Genomic DNA, 17682 nt, shown 5'->3' with positions numbered 1-17682 from the left:
GTATGCAAAATGTTTTCCTTCAAAAGCAGATCCAGCTAAAATCATTTGTGATGCTGGCTATGCATTCCTGCCTGACTTTTATGAACACAAAAGACATGCTCATAATTACAAGCTGTACTCTCCACCAGATTCTTCTCCCCCTCCCTCTTCTTCCCCCTCCCCCCCCCCAGGCTGCTGCTCTTCTGGTCTGTGCTGTTCCTTTAACTGTTCATCCAACGGATGAAATAACCCCACAAGAAGAAGCGATGAAAGACATGCAATGGGCAGCCAGGGAACACCAACCACCTTGGATGAACCCTTGTTATAAACCTGCTCCAAGATTTGAGGTCATATCCAGCATGACTCAGATTTTTTTGCATGCTTAGTTGAATTCAGGCCTTTTCACTAAAGTACATGTTTGTGCTCCAATCAGAAACTAAATCAAATATAAATAAGTGATGTGTTTTTTGACTGCCAAGAACCAATCATTTGAGCAAAAGCTTTTCTGAAGCAATTGCTCATCAAGTTTTTAAGAAAATGTATAGTCACTGGATACGGACAAAAGGAAGCAGACTGAAGTGGACTCTTTCACGGTACTGTAAGTGACCACAGCATGACCCTGTGAGGTTTCAAATGTATGCTTCAAGACACAGTTATCAAGGGAGATGTTTGAAAAACAAAGATCAGCCTGCAAGACTTGCCAGTTTGCTAGTGGTATTTGCTGCAGCCCAGGCTCATGAAAAAGTCCATGAAAAACCTCAGGCCAGACAAAGGCAGTGCAGGCATGCTGCACATACTAATGGCTGGGTAGCAGGGTCAAGGTGGCAAATGAATTAAACTTGGTTAAAGTGAATCCGAAGACCTCTTCTACCACAGTCAGCTCATTATAACTTCTTCACACCTCAGTTTCCCTGCAAAAGCTAGGGTATAAAATATCTCCTTTATTTCATTTTTTATGCTTCTTGTTCTATTGATTAGAAAAGGTACACAAAGGACCTGAAGGTTGTCATTACACATTCGAGAACACTTTGGAAAAGAGATAAAATTATCTTTTCAAGGTAACAAACAGTGATCATCATCAGCTACTCTTTTAAACTAGTATTACTTATTTATTGAAGTGACTAGAAGCTGAAATTAATGATTACTAACCTTATAATTTACCTGTTTCTTAATACATCTAAAATCCTGATTTTATTTTATACTATTTCCTTTTTTTTTTTTTTTTAAACTCTTTTTCAATTATATTTTCACCATTTTGATTTCCATCTCCATCCATGGTTGGAATCTTGATAAATGTCAGTTTTGAACTGAAGACCTTTTTTGACTACAACTTTCAGGTGATGGAACTGGGAGGGCTCTCCTCTTTCTTCTTTCATTCATAAAATCCAGTGAACAAAACACAAAATTTTCTGCTCCTCAGTCTGTTTCCTCCTAGGACCTAGGGTACTTACCACTGAACCAATTAACATTCATTTCAGCAGCATCTGAAGCTAGCAGAAAAGCAGACTATTTTGCAGCCCAAGGAAAAGAAGAAAAAACTGTCAGGTCTATACTGAACTTGAAGATTAAAACTGCTTCAAGACCACAAATAGAAACTGCTCAGAACATAATGTGCTGTACCCAAGAAATGGAGCATAACCTCAGAGTTCATGGTCTGGTCATTCTTTATAGTCATTAGGAAATAAAACTAGCTTGACTAAGGCACCTGCATCCATTTTATTTTTTCAGATTGTTCACTTTTGGAGAAGTCCTACTTTTCCCTAATGCACTTGTATGTAACAGAAAAAAGAAAAAAGAAAAAAGAAAAGAAAAAAGAAAAAAAAAAAGAAAAAAGAAAAAAGAAAAAAAAAAGTATGTATACTTTTGTATACATACATGTATATTTCATGTTCATTATGTTGTCCTAACTATACCAAACCAGAAACATACACATGTGTGTGCTTAAAAGTTTTCCCCTCCTATAACATTCACCCCTCCATGACTGGCTTTGAACAGAAACCAATCTCTGAAAAATTATCCAAGAAATTGTAATGACACATCAAAGAGAAAAAAGACAGCAAAATTAATTGCAGCAATTTCCTTTAACCACTACAACAACAAAAGCATTTTAGCAGCTGTGTGGGAGTGTCACCCTATGACAGAGCAAAAGAATACATTGCAGGGAAATCAAGACTCTGGAATGCAGCTGGCCATTTATATTCATTTTGTTGTCCAGGGAAATCTAATAAGTTAGCAAGCAGCATGTTCCCAGAAAACACATCATTCACTGAAAACCCCTTTTTGCATGCTCTCCTTCAACAGATAACAAATTCAAGGAACATTTCAGCATCTACTAAGCAACCTAAGGAAACTCACTGTATGGACCTGCCTGAGGTGTGAACACAAACATTGCTCTTGGAGAACCACCACCTTGTTCTCAACCAACCCAAACTGCTGAGGCACATACTGAAGCTGGAACTTATTGGAAGCACTCTGACAGAATATTTACATTTGTAAGTGACAGGTTGACAAGCTTAATACACTCAGGAGAACTTGTCAACTTTCACAAAATAAATATAAACAAATAAAAACAGGGTGGGTTCTAGCAGGGAACACATAGCGTCCCTCTCAGCTATCTTAGTTTTCAGCACTCCACCAGGCACCTATTGCTACTCAACATTTCGTACCTAAACTTCTATGAAATCTAGGGCCTTTTTTTTTTTTTTCAAAAATTCTTTTTTTCATTTTAAGCCAGTGACTAAAATATTCAAAATATTAATTAAATGCATTCCTTTTATCTCAAATGTTTTATTTTACCTGGGACAGTTGCTATTTAGCAAAAATATAAAGAAATGTCATTTTTTATTAAGTTAAAAAGATTCTTTTTATTGTTTGGTACTGTCAGGAGACAAAGATATTAATTATTCACATAATCCTGATGGAGACATCTGGAAAAGTTTTGGAACGTTGTACAAGTTCATCCAAACTAACTGGACCTATAAATCCTAATTGTCATCCTTTGTCAGTACTGAAAGGTTGCATGGAATTCCATTACTTAAAAATATCACAGTAATATCTTCTAGCAAGTATGATAGCAGGGATTAAATATTAGAAAAAAATATATATGTAACTTAAAATTCAGCAAGTTTCATCTGGAATTATAATTTGATTTTTTTTTTCCCCAACCATTAAATTGTGGTAGTTTTTATCTTCTTTCTCATTTACAGAGAAAATGTTATTTATTTTGTTTTTCTTTTCTCTGTTACCTGGTCTGGAATGTGAATTTGACAAATTCCTCATGGATGAAAATAAAACATTTAGCTTGGGTCAAGAAATGGAGCCACTGTTCAGACATAGCCTTGGATATTGTTTTATGACTTGTATCACCCTACTATCACAAATATGACCTGCAAGACACAAGTTTATTGATACATAGAAGACCTTTCCAGGCTGAAGGCTCCTATCCCCAGAGGCAGAAGAACTATGTTTGGTGTAGGATCCATGAGATAGCAAATATGTGCTACTAAAATGATGTTGCCCATATCTGATGATATCCAGAAGGTTTGAGGGGCTGAAGCTCTTCTATACTGCTACAGCTAATATATGCTTATAAACTTCTACAAACACAGTTAAATATAGTCCTACCCCTATAAACATCAGTTACTCTCAATCTGTTTAAAGAATCTGAAGCGAAGAGACAGTGTCACACAGGCAGTTTGTTAATAAAACAGAAATCTTCTCATCAAAATTATACTGAAATATCTAGTAAAGCACCAATATACTTCTGACATCCCAATACCAAATGATTTCAGAGAAGTTACTGATGAGCTAATACCATTATCTCCCACCTACTTAACATCAGCACTTAAAAGATACTTCACAACAATACTAGTAAATAAAATTTCTCCTAGGAAAGCTGGTAACAATTATTCACTGTCAGCTGAAGAAGAGCAGATCTGAATTAATCAGACTGCAATGACAGAGTTTTACCAAAATCTCTCAGAAAGCCCACTGGTAAACAAGGTACAAAAAGCATCATCTGGAGTTCAAAGAAAAGAGCACTCTGACTGAACTGTCTGCTGAAGTAAGATAGTCGGGGAAATATATTTATGTTGCCTAGCAGTGGCTCATTCAAATGTCAGGATCTTTCTCGAATGCTTGAGTACAAGTGGTCCCTTCAGGGAAAGAGAAGGAGAAGAAGGGGAAGAGGATGGGGAAGGGGAAGGGGAAGGGGAAGGGGAAGGGGAAGGGGAAAGAAAAAAATGCATAGAGTGGAACAAAGGTACAAAAACATAGGGAGGAAACATGAGAAACAGATTTCATCTGTTACATATTTTAATATGTTGCAGTATTTCAGCTTAGCTATAATTCAATTTTTCTTAGAGGGACTTAGGCAGCAGTATCAAAGATTGATTCTTGTGATAGCCTTGCACAATACCTGGATAAAGTAGCAAGCAAAACTCCTGCAAGATATGAGACATTGTGGCAACAAGTAGCATTGAGCAGGAACATGTGGAACATTATAAAAAAATAATAGCAGATTGAATTCATATTTATACCTGTAGGCTAAGAGTCTTCAGATTTGTTTTTGTTTCACAACAGGGATATTTAACATGCTTCACAGCATTCCCATGCAGCAGACAGAATCCTCTAATAGTAGTTTAGGCTTCAATAAACTGTGTTACATTATAAGGGAGTTGTATACCACTGACACAGAGAGACATTGGCAAAGTCAGGAGCAACAGCAGTGTTACTCATTGGTAAGGCAATATTCTTCCCAAAAGACTCACAATAAAAAACATAACACTGCATGTATGCTTGGGGAAAAAAATAAAGGTGCATTTGGTGTTCATATCAGAGTAAAAGATTCTACATAGCTGTGCTTATATGAATACCAAGAGGGTAGAAAAATGAAGGTGAATGAGGCATTAATAAATATGCTGGGTTTTCACTGGCAGCTCTTCTCTGTCAGCTGAGAACATACCTAGATATATGGCTTTTAAAATGTGCCACACATTGATTTATTGCACCATCTCTGAATGAAATACTGAAGGCTTCCTTATCCTCTTGCAAAATTCTGTCCTGCAGAAGAAAGCTAATTCTGAGCTGCCCTTTCCAAAAAGTTTGCTACATGCTTCTGTTGCTTCAAATCACTATTTACTACCCACACAGACCAAGCTTAGCCCAAAGAACTTCCATAAGTTTTTGTTGTCTTTGTGGAAGACAAGGGCAGAACAGCTTCTCAACAGCATGCATGAGAATAGACAACCACAAAGTAACTCAGCAGAAAGCAAACCAGATGCTTCCTCTATAATCAAAACAGCAAATGCAAATGAACAGCCAGTCTTTGTCTCCTGTGAAGTAGTCTCCTGTACGCTAGAGTTGGAGACTAACTGTGATCCTTTGTGTACTAGGATGCATCTTGATAAATCACCGTGGGGTCTTTCTTCTTTCAAAACAAGGAGCTAGGGGGAAATTACCATGCTTCTTCCTCCCTCTCATTCTCCAACCCCTCACAGCTCTGCCATAATATTTCAGAACGTATTTCAGAACATTCAGATCAAGCAGAAATACTCAAAGTTTAAATTACACATCTACTTGACCAAGCAGTATAAAGACTGCAAATGGTGCCAGTAACTAGTTTTTTTTTTGCCTTTTGTACAGGAAAGATTGGAAAAGACCTCTCTGTTGAAGCTGAAGTAAAGAGAAATTAAATTAGAAAAAGGCTTGAGTTAGAGCTGTATTTTACCATTGACACTACAGATAATGTGAGCACTTCCCTTTCTAGCACCCTTAACACTTGCCTGATCATTCCTGGCCTACTGTCACCCTCACATTCCATCTGACTCAACTGTTCTGCAGTGAACTGGACTGGGGAACTCACACACATTAAAGGCAAGTTGAAACACACATCCACACCCACATTAAATGTATATAGATATATATGTAAAAAAAATACAGATGTGTGCATATATATATATAAAATATATACATATAAATATATATATATTATGTTATATATATGAATGTATATATATATATATTCTTAATGCAGATAAATTCTTCTAATTTGCACAACTGTCCTAGCTCAGGCAGAAGCAGCAGGGTAGGAACCACTCTAGCCATCACTGCAACTGGAAGAAATGCTTGTGAAACTACAGTGTCACAGCAGTTGAAGCTGATTTCTACCAGCAACTGCAGTCCCACCTCCACCCCTTTCCCTTGAGTTGCATTCACACTTGTATACTTTTGACTATGCAGTGCAGCTTATAGATGTTTTACAGCACAGTGCTGGTATTTGGACAGCTCAGCTCCCTTCCACTCCTGTAATGTCTGGGCCAAAATGAGGCAGTAACAACTGCTGGAGATGAGGGAAGGACTGGACTGCAGCAGTCATCATTGGACCTTTCTAAGCTGCTGATCAAGGTTTACATTACCAGTAAACATCCTCTTAAAATCAATGGAGCTCAAGCACATGGCAGTCTAGGCAACACATGGCCAACCTCTAGCATGCTGAAGGGTATTGTGTTCTATATGTGATTATTCTTCCCAATCAGTGCCTACTGATTTCCAAAGTGCATCCTACAAATCTATGTGAAACACACTTGAAATATCACTTTTGTAGCAATGAAAGGAGATTTCAGAAATAGGTCATTCATGCAGTAAAACTATATTCATTTACATTAGCATGGTAATATTATTATTTTGGGTATATTCAGGTCAGTTGTTTCTAATAGAATGAATATATCTAGTCAGAAACTGTTCAGCGTTTTTAGTAAACACTTGGCTCACTTGTCAGTCACCTGTATGGCCATTTCTCTATTTGAAGCCATGCTTTCTGAGGGATAGCAGCTGTTTTAGAAGATGTTTCATCATTAGGCTATTGACAAGATTTAATATTCTTTGGAAAAAAAACTAATTAATCATATTCCCTATTCTGTGAATCAAGTAAAATGAGATATCTTAAATATTATTTTTTTTAATCACCTCAAATGCTCCAGAATGTAATTTAATGGGGAACACCTCAGTTTATCTAGAGTCTAAGTGAGATTTTGAACTGTACGTTTCCCCTTGTCTTTATATTAGCTTTATTTCCAGGCCTTGTAACTTCCTACTGGATTAACTTAAAAAAACTCCAAACCAAAAATCCTATGCTACAGAGACAAAATCACTGAAATTTATGTCAATAGGTTTTGTTTTCTTTTGTTTCTGAGATCAGCCTACTCATAAGGAATACTACATAACTGAAAGAATCGCTGGGTATCACCCTCATCCCCAGAAGTGCCTAGATAGGGAAGGGTGCAGGACATTCAAGATATTCATTCCTTCTTCCTGGTTCTATGACTCCTCTCTTTGAGAGGCTTAAGAAACTACAGGTCTAGACCCTGGCTCTAGGTGAAGCGATAAATAATTTGTCTTCATCTACCTGCTGAGTACTGTTGTGGACAGCTCTGTTTATCAGAAGGAACACCACCTTCCATAAGGAAGAAAGAAGACAATGCTTTCTTATGGCCACTTTTATCATAGAACAAACTTCTGAAGGAGTGATTTCTCATTCTCCATTCCATCATCGGATATGCTTTAACTAGCTTGCTTTTACTAGCTTGAATTCACAGCAGTTTGTAACTAAAAGACAGACAAAACAACACACTCTTTGCACACATAGTTCATTTCCTGGAGAGATAATCAGAGAAAATAAATGAACTGTGTAACAGATGTGTTATATAATGCACCATTGTAGCAACACAAACAGGCAAGAGTCTATCTGGAAAAAGTCCACAATAATTCCTTCTTAATTATTTCTGTGTATCTTAAAAACCCCTACATATCTAATGTGAGACTTTACTGAATGGCTCGCTTGAACAGAAAACTAATACAGATAATATTCAAATAACCTCTAGGTTGGAATTACAGATGATTGTGCTCAGATATGTAGCACTGGAAAGAAACTAAAAGAATTATGCTGAAGTTATTAAACATCAAGTAAAAAGGGCCAATTTATGTGAATTATGTGAACAGGGAACAATGGGTATGTGCGCATGCACATACGTATCGCATCAGTGCTTTCCAACAATTGCATATTCTTTTTGTAAATTATTTTCAGAAATAAATAAATCAGGAAGGATCATTACTTACTGTTTACTTAGAGTGGAAATTAATGAGCGTTTCCTGGAAAGCTCCAGGGTTCAGCATAGCTGAAACCTCTAAGACAGCTATGTTCATCCAGGAGTGTAAATTATTTATCAGCTAAGGGAAAATACCAGAAAATGTTTTTATAAAGGGATCATTTATTTTAGAAATGAAATAAGTTTAAGTATTTCTTTCATTAAATTTTAGATTAAAATATTAAGATTAATAAGATTAATTTAGATTATTACTGTAGATCCTCCCTTCTGTCTCTCTTTTTTTTTTTTGCCCAAACCCATAGAATTTCATATTCAATTGTTTAATATCAAAGAAACACGTAAGTTATAGAATGTTCAATGAACTCCATTATATAAGTAGTTTTTGTTAAAAGAACATTAGTTCCTTCTTAACTGTTGGGTATTATTTCTAATCTGTCACTATAACACAAAAAGCTAAACAAGATTACTTATATATACATTGTTTCTTTTAATTCAAATACTTCTCATTCTGGAAATTTCTGAGCAGATTCAGCCTTATAATAGCACTTTGGGTCTTGGTTTTAAAACTGCTGTGCACAAAAAGAACCTTATGTATGTGAATAGTTCCATGATCTTATGAAATGTGTTTAGATTTACAAGATAATTTCATATTCAGATTTAAATTTATATTTTAGCAAATACTAATTTCAGGGATATTCAGATAAACACATGTATTTGAGGTTCATGGCTCTAAAGAATGCCATAAAAAAAAAAAAATGTATTTATTATGCTGAGATAAAAAATGGATGATATTGGAAGCTTTTATTAATTGTTTTCAGACTATTCACTTCCAAAACAAAGAAGGGAACTAAGACATTTCTGGGAGGACAAACATTATAGCATTTAAAAGGACATATTGGGCTGTCACAAAATGTCACACATGTTGTGACAACTTTTATTGATTTGTCACAAAAATGTAATGAATGTTAGCTAAATGTTAACTAAATGTTAGCTAATTTCCTTATTTTTAAACATTAAAAAACATATTGGGGGGGGGAAGGTGGGTGAAAAGAGAGAGAACTTTCAGCGCATTTTACATATTCACCTCCATCTTAACAAAAGCACATTTATTTAGAAGGGCAATAGACATTTCTTGTTCCTTTGCACAAAGAACAATAATTATAGCTATACAACACAAGTGAAAGACAATTTCTGTCATTCTTGGTATCTTATTACAGCTTTACATTACATTTATTACAGCTTTTTATTAAGCACCTAGAAGGCTGGATAACATGCTTGATTTAATAGTTCTTTGCAGTCACCTTTCAAAGTAACTACCTCTGTGAATGAGAATACAATAATTATTTAATATCATAATTTTGAAAAAAAAATCACCTCACATGAAATAGCGCTCTTAACTGCAGCCACAAAACTTTGCTAAAAAGAAATACAAGCAAATGATGCAAAATGGAATCAAGTCATGACTTAATAATGTTCAGAATCTCATTCATCTGGACAAAGAAATAAAATCTGGAAAGCTGCAGAATTAGCTTTATGACTTTATAAGAAAATCTAGTGAGAATTAAAAAAAAAAAAAAAAAAAAAAAAGAAATGTTGCAAGCCATGCATTAGAAAACCCTCAAAGGTATACTTCTGAGATTGTTCAAAGACTCCATTTATTTTATGATTAGGATCATCACCAAATAAAATTTAGTAATATTCCTAATATGTAAACCAACAAGCAGATAGATGTTATGGGGAAAAAAAAAAAAAAAAAAAAAAAAAAAGTTGTGAAGAGACTGATCTAAGTCTAAGCAAGGTCCTTGTGATTGATGAAACTGAGGAAACTGGGGAATCAGTCACTACCTGGTCAAAGAAGAATGGTGATTTGACTGTAATCATGGAAGAGCAGCTTCCTCAGCAATTCAGTGTTTCTATCTCTACAACATTTTTATCTCTGCAATATGTACTTTATAGTCATCCTTCTGGCAAGTGACAGATGCTGATGGGTTTGTCGGACACTGGCTGTGTCTCAGACAGAGGAAGGAAGCAAGTAGTAATTCCTTTTATATATGTGCATATAAATACTTCACAAGAGCATGGGCTTTTACTGATCCCCATGTACCAATGCCTGTGATCTTGTTATCTGCCTCAATTCATCTTCTTTTGCATTTCTTTGGCTTCTTGTCTGCAGCAAAACTGCCCATACCCAAACTTTTCCTGTACCCACACACAGTTCTGTTTCCCTGCCTTTATTTCAAAAGCTCCTCACCAGCCACCCAGATGAGTCCTGGCTTGCCCCTCAGCAGTGCCCAGGTCCAGGCTAGGTTGTGGAGGAGACAGTGCACACAACATTCCACTCGGCAACCCCAAGGTAAAACACCAGCAAGTTTTAAAATTTAAAAGTCCTTTCAGAAATTCAGTCTAAACATAACTTCATGTGAAACATTTTGGAATAAGAAAATGTGATAGAAAATACACACACTTAATGTTATTAACAGACAACTATTCTTTCTCCTAAAAGCTTTAACCTAGATTCAGAAACCTTGAGGATGAAAGTTGAGCTAGGGCATTGTTTTCTAAATACTTTTCCCCTCTTCACCTTGTTTCCTCTGTCTGAAAATTTACACAATTGAATCACTCCAGTTTGAACATATTCTTGTACTCCACGCTGACACAAAAGTCCTTGGGGGAAGACTGGAGCATGAAGCTCAAAGACAATGGCTTGGAAGGGGAAAATGGACAGGGACAAGGGCACATCTTCAAAGAGACCCTGAACAAACTACTGGCCTCCAGCAAGAACCCTAGGAATATGTAAGAAGTCCAGGACTGAGTTGCTGAATTTATTAGATTCCCAGTATCTTCTTCCTCTGATCCTGCTGCATTTGATACTTTTTCTCCCTGTTGGAGCCTTTTTGATGCTGGTCAGCCTGCTAACTCCAGCTTTGATGCAGTTATTTCCCCCTCTACACTCCTACACTCCTAGAGTTTGAAAACATTGCATTTGGATACCTCTTACATTTCCAGTATCAGAGCTGTTATTCAAACCCTGGTCCTTTTCCTCCTGCTATTACTGTCTTCTAGTTTATTGTATCAGCTATTGAAAGCATTGCCTGTTTATAGTTTTTGATCCCACACATGCCTGCAGCCAAAGTCTAAGTACCTTTCTGAATACTTCTGCTGAACTGTTCCTTCTCTGCTTTGGCTTTTTCCCACCTGACACAAGTTCTCAGTGCATGTAGCTCTCCCCCACTTCTCCCTGTTCTTTAGAATCCTTTAGAATCAGTGTCTTCTCCTCAGGATCTTACCAGCAAACCGTTGCACTACATTGTCTGGTCCTTTTCTCTACTTTAAATTTCTCTACAGGAGGCAATACACCTCCCTGTATTTCAAAAGCACTAAAAGACAATTCTATAAATAGTCACAGTAAAAGCTACTTGCAAGAGCAGCTTTGTCTCACACAGTACCCAGAAGACGACCAAGGAGGAGAGAAAGGGCTGTTGTTTTTTACACAGTATAGACATGAAAGACTAAAGATGCCTCACACAGTAAGAAAACACAGTGATGAAAAGCTTTTATATGATATCCAACAGTTTTAACCTTACTCTGTTGCCTCACATAATTGTGCTATTGCATGATACCTCTCAATCTGCTGTTTGAATACAAATGGTAACTTACTATGTTATTCCATTGTAAGGACTGATTCTCATCTCTTGCATTCATGGCAATGAACTGAAACTTTACAGAAATTAAATTAGCAAAAAGCATCCATAAAGTGAGATCCGGGTGCTTGCTAGCATTCCTCTTTCACTTACAGATGTATTGGCTTCCTTTATTTTCAGGGTATTAGTTAGACTATCACTTCTACAGATTAAAGTAACTGATAAGCAGAGGATTATTTTTTTTCTAATAACATTGCTGTAAAACTCCACAGGAAACCTACTAGTCAAAGGAGATATTTTGCAGCTATTTTGGAAGGTCTGTTAAAAAAAAAAAAAAGAAAAAGAAAAAAAAGAAAAAAAAAACCTATTACAGCAGCTGCAAGTCTTGTCTTTTTCAAGCTAATTGCAAATTACTGCCATAAGGACTACTGCACATGAAAACTCTGCAAATTGCCCCATGCCTAAACACATCTAGAGTTACTAAGATACACCATTCGTGTACAAGGTTGCTTTCTTTCCATTACATGTTCACTTTTTTTATTTTTTTTTCAAGGTTTGGTGTCACTGAAGTGCAATGTAAAATTGTGGCTATTGTTGGCCTCTTTACATACTGTTCCTAACTTAACAATCAAAGCAGTTTAGAAGGTCAAATAAGAAAACAATATCTTTAGAAAATAGCAACTTCTGTGGCTTTGAAACAGAAAAAAAAAAAAAAAAATCAGTGCCAAAATGTTTATCTCCTCGGTTCATGAAGCCATAAAATAAGTACAACACCGTGAATCATCTCAAAACTTCAAAGCTTGTGTGCCCAGCGTACCATTTTAGGGCTATTAAGTTGTACAGCTACTGTACTTGTGGTAAATAGTTATACAAGATTGTAGCAGCAGTGCCAAAGATTTCACCCTTACAACAAAATCTCCTTAAAGCTACACTCTACCATGAGCTCACTGTGTGAACTCGTTATGTCTCTTACCATCTCAAGATCCTCTCCACAAAAAAAAAAAAATATATAAAAATAAAAATAAAAAAAAATGTTGACCATTGGCAATACCATCCTCCTTTAGAGAATACAGAACTTTAGATATAGATATTATGATATAAACGTAAGTGAATAAGTGAATAATAAAGCACAGTGAGTTAATTCCCTTGACATATCAGCATTTCTGTAGAAAAGCTAATAAATGGTTTTGCTCATTGTATAAAAGACCATGAGCAAAATTCACTAAACTAAAAAAAAATAAAATATATATTATTCAAGATTGAAGGTGGTAGTATATCCCCAGGATGTTATGTAGGCTAAGGAGAAAATAGAAAGACATGTTTTTCAGGAATACATGATTCAGAAATGATCAAGATGGTTACTCATCTACTCTAATACCTGTTAACGTGTGATTTTTAGTGATTTGTCCAAATTAAATGGTAAAAAGCTCAGTTTACATGTGTACAAAAATTCTAGCCCACCACAATCTGTTTGCACCTACACTGAGTGCAGCTGCTTGCTATCCCAGCTGGCTAGGGTAATCACAAGGCATCACTACTGTCTTAAAGAGGCCATCTGGGAGGATTTAAGCCAAAATACCCATTAGGCCATGTAAAGAACAGGTCCTGTGGGGCATCCTGAATTTTTTGTGTATGTCATAGGACACTACAAGTTTTTTGCACGTGTCATCTGGCAAGCCCATTTGTATCAGTGGTCAAGGTTTCAAAGGAAAATTAAAACAAGCTTTTATGGACTTGGCATATTATGAAATGCACTGTCATGGGAGAACTTTGCTATGAGCTCAGTTAACAATCGTTAACTTGTTATACATGTACTTATCGTTAATGTGTTATACTTAAATACTGAAGACTGTTCTTTAAGGTTAGGCACAACAAGCTGCCACAAGTTCTCTTTTCCATAGCAATTTGTCAACATCATCAAGACTGCAGAGTCATTTTATGCAAATTTGTTAATACAAAGTCAGAACTTTGAACTAAAGCTGAACAACTTAAAATAAAAATTTGGATCAGTTGTCACTTTTACAATAAGGGCACATCTGCAAAGCTACTCACTTCAATTTGGAGACTGTCCTCAGCATGGCTTTACAATAGGTCTCTGTCCATGTTGTACTAGGCAGCTGATTACAGTGATTTCATTATTCCTTTTTGCAGAATTAAGTTATTTCTAACAAGTCCATCTTCTAATTAGCTGTTTCTTCATCCATGACCACTTATTTACATCATCAGAAAGATTGGCTTACCAAAACAAGGACTTTACAAGTTGCCTTGACACACTTGCTCTTAACACCTACATGGCAATATAAGCTCCAAACACAATCCTGAAAGTCCTTTTTAAGCTGCATCTTCACTGAATTTCTGTTCTTTTAATATCATTTTCTTCTATCCTCAGCAAATATGCTCTCAACCCAGCAACTCACATCAACTTTGCTCCTTCCTATCCATCTGCTAAGAGTCTGCATTTAACTAAATGAACTTGTGCAGTGCTTCCAATGTCTGAGAGATGTGCGTAGGAGAGGTTGCTTCCTGTAACTGCGTTTGGTACAGGTTAAAAGCACATTCGCTCTTTAGAAAAATGTTTTTATCCTGGCTTCTGAAGCTTGAAACTGTAGTAAATTAGTTGAGAAAATAACTCAGTGGAATCCCACAATGCTGTTGGACAAAGTAAATAAAAGAAAAAGCAGTTGCTCGGTTTCTCTGTTTATGTATAATGAATATGAAAAAACAAGCAAACAAACAAAAAAAAACTAATTAATCAGTATTGTGTAATTCCTAGTAATAAGACGGTATTCAAATGTAACATACTGTAGAGGTGAAAATATAACTTATGTTATCAGAAACATTTCTCTTAAAGTACAGCTATTACTGAATAGTACATTAGTACATTACAGAAGAAAACTTCAGCAAGCAATCCAAGCAAGAGTCCTCTTTGAAAGATGATTATTACTTCCATAAATTAATATAAAAACTAAGAATACTTAGACTTTTCTAGAACCAAAAACATCCCTATCCTCCCCCCGAAAAAAAATAAAATGAAAAAAAAAAAAAAATCTTTCCAGAGCTATGTAAAGAAGCAAATTTTAGAGACATATAAAATATTGGGTCTTAATTCTTTCTAAAATACATTAATTTATGCTTTTGGACATGTATACAGTTGTGCAAATCAGGATACCAAGAACCAAAGAGTTGTCAAGCAAAGACATATATTCAGAATACCCAAACTATTCATATTCTATGTTAAAACTTTCATTTGGTAAGATTATTCGTAAAGTGTCAAATTGATATAACTATGACTGGGAAGGGAAGGGATTTTTATTTTTTTTTTAAAACGAAGTTCACCTGTTTTATATCAAAATTCACCTGTTAGAGTGCTTATTCATGTATACACAGAGACATTTGTCTTAGTTTAATTAGTTTAAATGTAAAATACATTGGACATACATAAATAATTGATAACCTTCTACATTTGGTTTTCCAAATCAGAAGTTTGCTTAGGAAACAAAAGATATTATTTGGCAAAGCAAGCTGGGTTTTGATCTTTCCTGGATGTAATCATCTTGGAACAAGAAGTTTCATGGAGATTTCTGAATAAAAAATAGATTTGAGTTCCCTAACACTGTTGCTATATACCAAAACACATTGTGATTAATTACATTAACTATCTAAATCAAATGTCAGAGAAACAAATGTTTCCAGTTGGAAAACATACTGAATTTAGAATGTGGTGTATTCATACTGGGTGTAAAGTAATGTGTTTTTTTTGTTTGTTTATTTGTTTTGTTTATTTTTTTTATTATTTTTATCAGTTAGATTAATTATCTCTCTAAAATCAGTAGATATATCATTTGAATTCAGCTGTTTTGATAGTGTATCACTTTAACATTATGATCATATGTTCATCTTCCAAAGACATTTTCTAAAGGCATTATCCAAAGCACATCAAATTAACAGAAGAATGCATCTTTGACTTGAACAGATTGTGGATCAGGCTTTAGCCACTGAAAGAATAAAATTCTCAGATGAGAAATGGAACACTTGGAGGTTCTCATTGGTCATCGCTGGAGCCCACAAAGTGACATGTGAAAGGTGCTAAAAAAGGAACCCATAAGGACTGGAAAAGACTCAGGTTTTATGGGTTATTGATTTAGCAAGAACAATCTTGCCAAGTTTAAATGCAGAAAAACAGAAAAAGGGCATAACCCAAGTAATGCTGTTGAGGTAATGTACTCTGTAATAGTGAGTGAAAACTGTGGAAGTGTTCTCCAGCATCCTTTCATAAGACAGCTACATTATTTTAATGAAATAAACAGCTCCAGTAAAAACTTTAAGAAATCAGAATCCCAATGAATTTAAAATATAAATTATTGTGTATTATTTACAAAGTAAAATTACAGGATCTGTAATAAATTTTTAATAACCATTTAAATGTTAATTTATTGAAAAGAAACCTTGTAGACTGACACTTTTAAAGATGATGAACCTTAATTATGAAACTGCACTCTCAATTAACTGATATTAATTAATTAAACTACATGAAAAAATGTATAACATAACTTCAACCAAAATGGTCTCTCTATTCTTAAATTCCCTCATAGAAATGAGGGATTAAAGGTAAGCAACTGTGATGCAACAAAATATTAAAAATAATAGCATCCACTTCCAGTGGGAAAAAATATTCAGAAAAAAAATGCTATTCTGTATCTCTTTTCAGACCCAAAACTTATGGAAGAGTTCTAATTTATGTTTGAAATGGTAAACTGACAATTAAATTAATAATACTGAAACTTATGGGCTTGGGAGAAATGTTGAGATATATTACAAAAATCTGAGTAAACATGATCTCAAAATGGAACTAAATAATTAATGTATTTAGATTGAACAGATTAGATTCAGTTTTTATTAATTTATTTTAGCTTAAATTTTTGTTTGTTTGTTTTTTAATCTGAAAACAGTATTTATATTCCCCAAACCATACAATATTCAATCATGCAGAGAAAATATCTTTTCCTGCACTTACAGTCAGGAAAAGATTTAAAGTCACTTATATTGCCCTGTAGTTTTCTATCAACCGATATGACATGAAATTTGTGATTTATTTTTTTAATTATTTATACTTGGGAACAATTAGTGTGAAATTAGGAATTTAAAACTGTATCTGTAATCATGTCATGATTAGCCTTTTATGCTCCACTGGGGCTCTCTTTCCTTACCTGGAACTCTCTTTGCCCAGTTGATCATGTGCACTAATTCTCTGTCTGCAAGGTTGGTCAACAGGGTCATCATAGATGCTTCGTTGAATGGTCTGTTTGGGTCATATTCAGAATAAACTATGGGTGGCTCAGCTTCCAACAAGGCACTGACCATCTGTTCTGCTGTCAAGGACAAGGCTGGACTGTTCTTCTTGTTATGTTTAACCACTAGTGGACTTGTCCAAAGGGTGGGAGCTCGCAGCTCTGTAGAAGTAGCCTCCCCGTTCCTGGAATCTTGTTCCTCTCTTTGCCGTTTCTGTTTCATCATTCGCCCGCCTCTGCGGTCTTTCCGGATTCCTAGAGACACATAAGAATATAATGAACTCCTTTCCTTAAACACAGGCATTACATAAATATGGCCTCAGCCAATCAGAATCTGTTGTTGATAGACCTATGGAGCATTAATGCCTGGTTTATTTTGTCAAGGCTTCTTCCTACACATGGAATCTTACAAGAGTAGTTGGAGAGAAAAAGTATTTCAAAAAGTATAGTGTCAGGAATAGTGACAAAAGGAAGTCAGTACCTGGAAATAAACATCTTTTTTTAAGCACAAACTTCAAGGTCATGTCCCAGCCTCTAGCATGCAACTCTTCAATGACTGATCAATGTTACTTCATCATCTGAGTGGACTAGATGGATCACAGAAGTAGCTCTCAAAAACTATCCAAGGTTTTGCTCAAGTTCACCAGTTTTAGCTAAACACTATTACTG

General features: G+C 35.4%; 1 protein-coding gene across 5 annotated transcripts in view; it reads right to left on the bottom strand.

Annotated features, from left to right (window-relative positions):
• The window catches only part of ESR1 (estrogen receptor 1), a 191390-nt gene that overhangs the window by 39470 nt on the left and 134238 nt on the right, over positions 1-17682 (bottom strand). For all 5 annotated transcript variants that reach the window (XM_084515516.1, XM_084515515.1, XM_084515518.1 and 2 more), the window contains one exon: positions 16933-17268. In XM_084515516.1, the coding sequence (XP_084371642.1) occupies positions 16933-17268 (336 nt within the window). The remainder of the gene's footprint in view (positions 1-16932; positions 17269-17682) is intronic.

Source organism: Aythya ferina (assembly GCF_964211825.1).
Source record: "Aythya ferina genome assembly, chromosome: 3".
In the NCBI taxonomy this organism is placed as follows: domain Eukaryota; kingdom Metazoa; phylum Chordata; class Aves; order Anseriformes; family Anatidae; genus Aythya; species Aythya ferina.
This window is presented reverse-complemented; position numbering and strand designations above follow the sequence as displayed.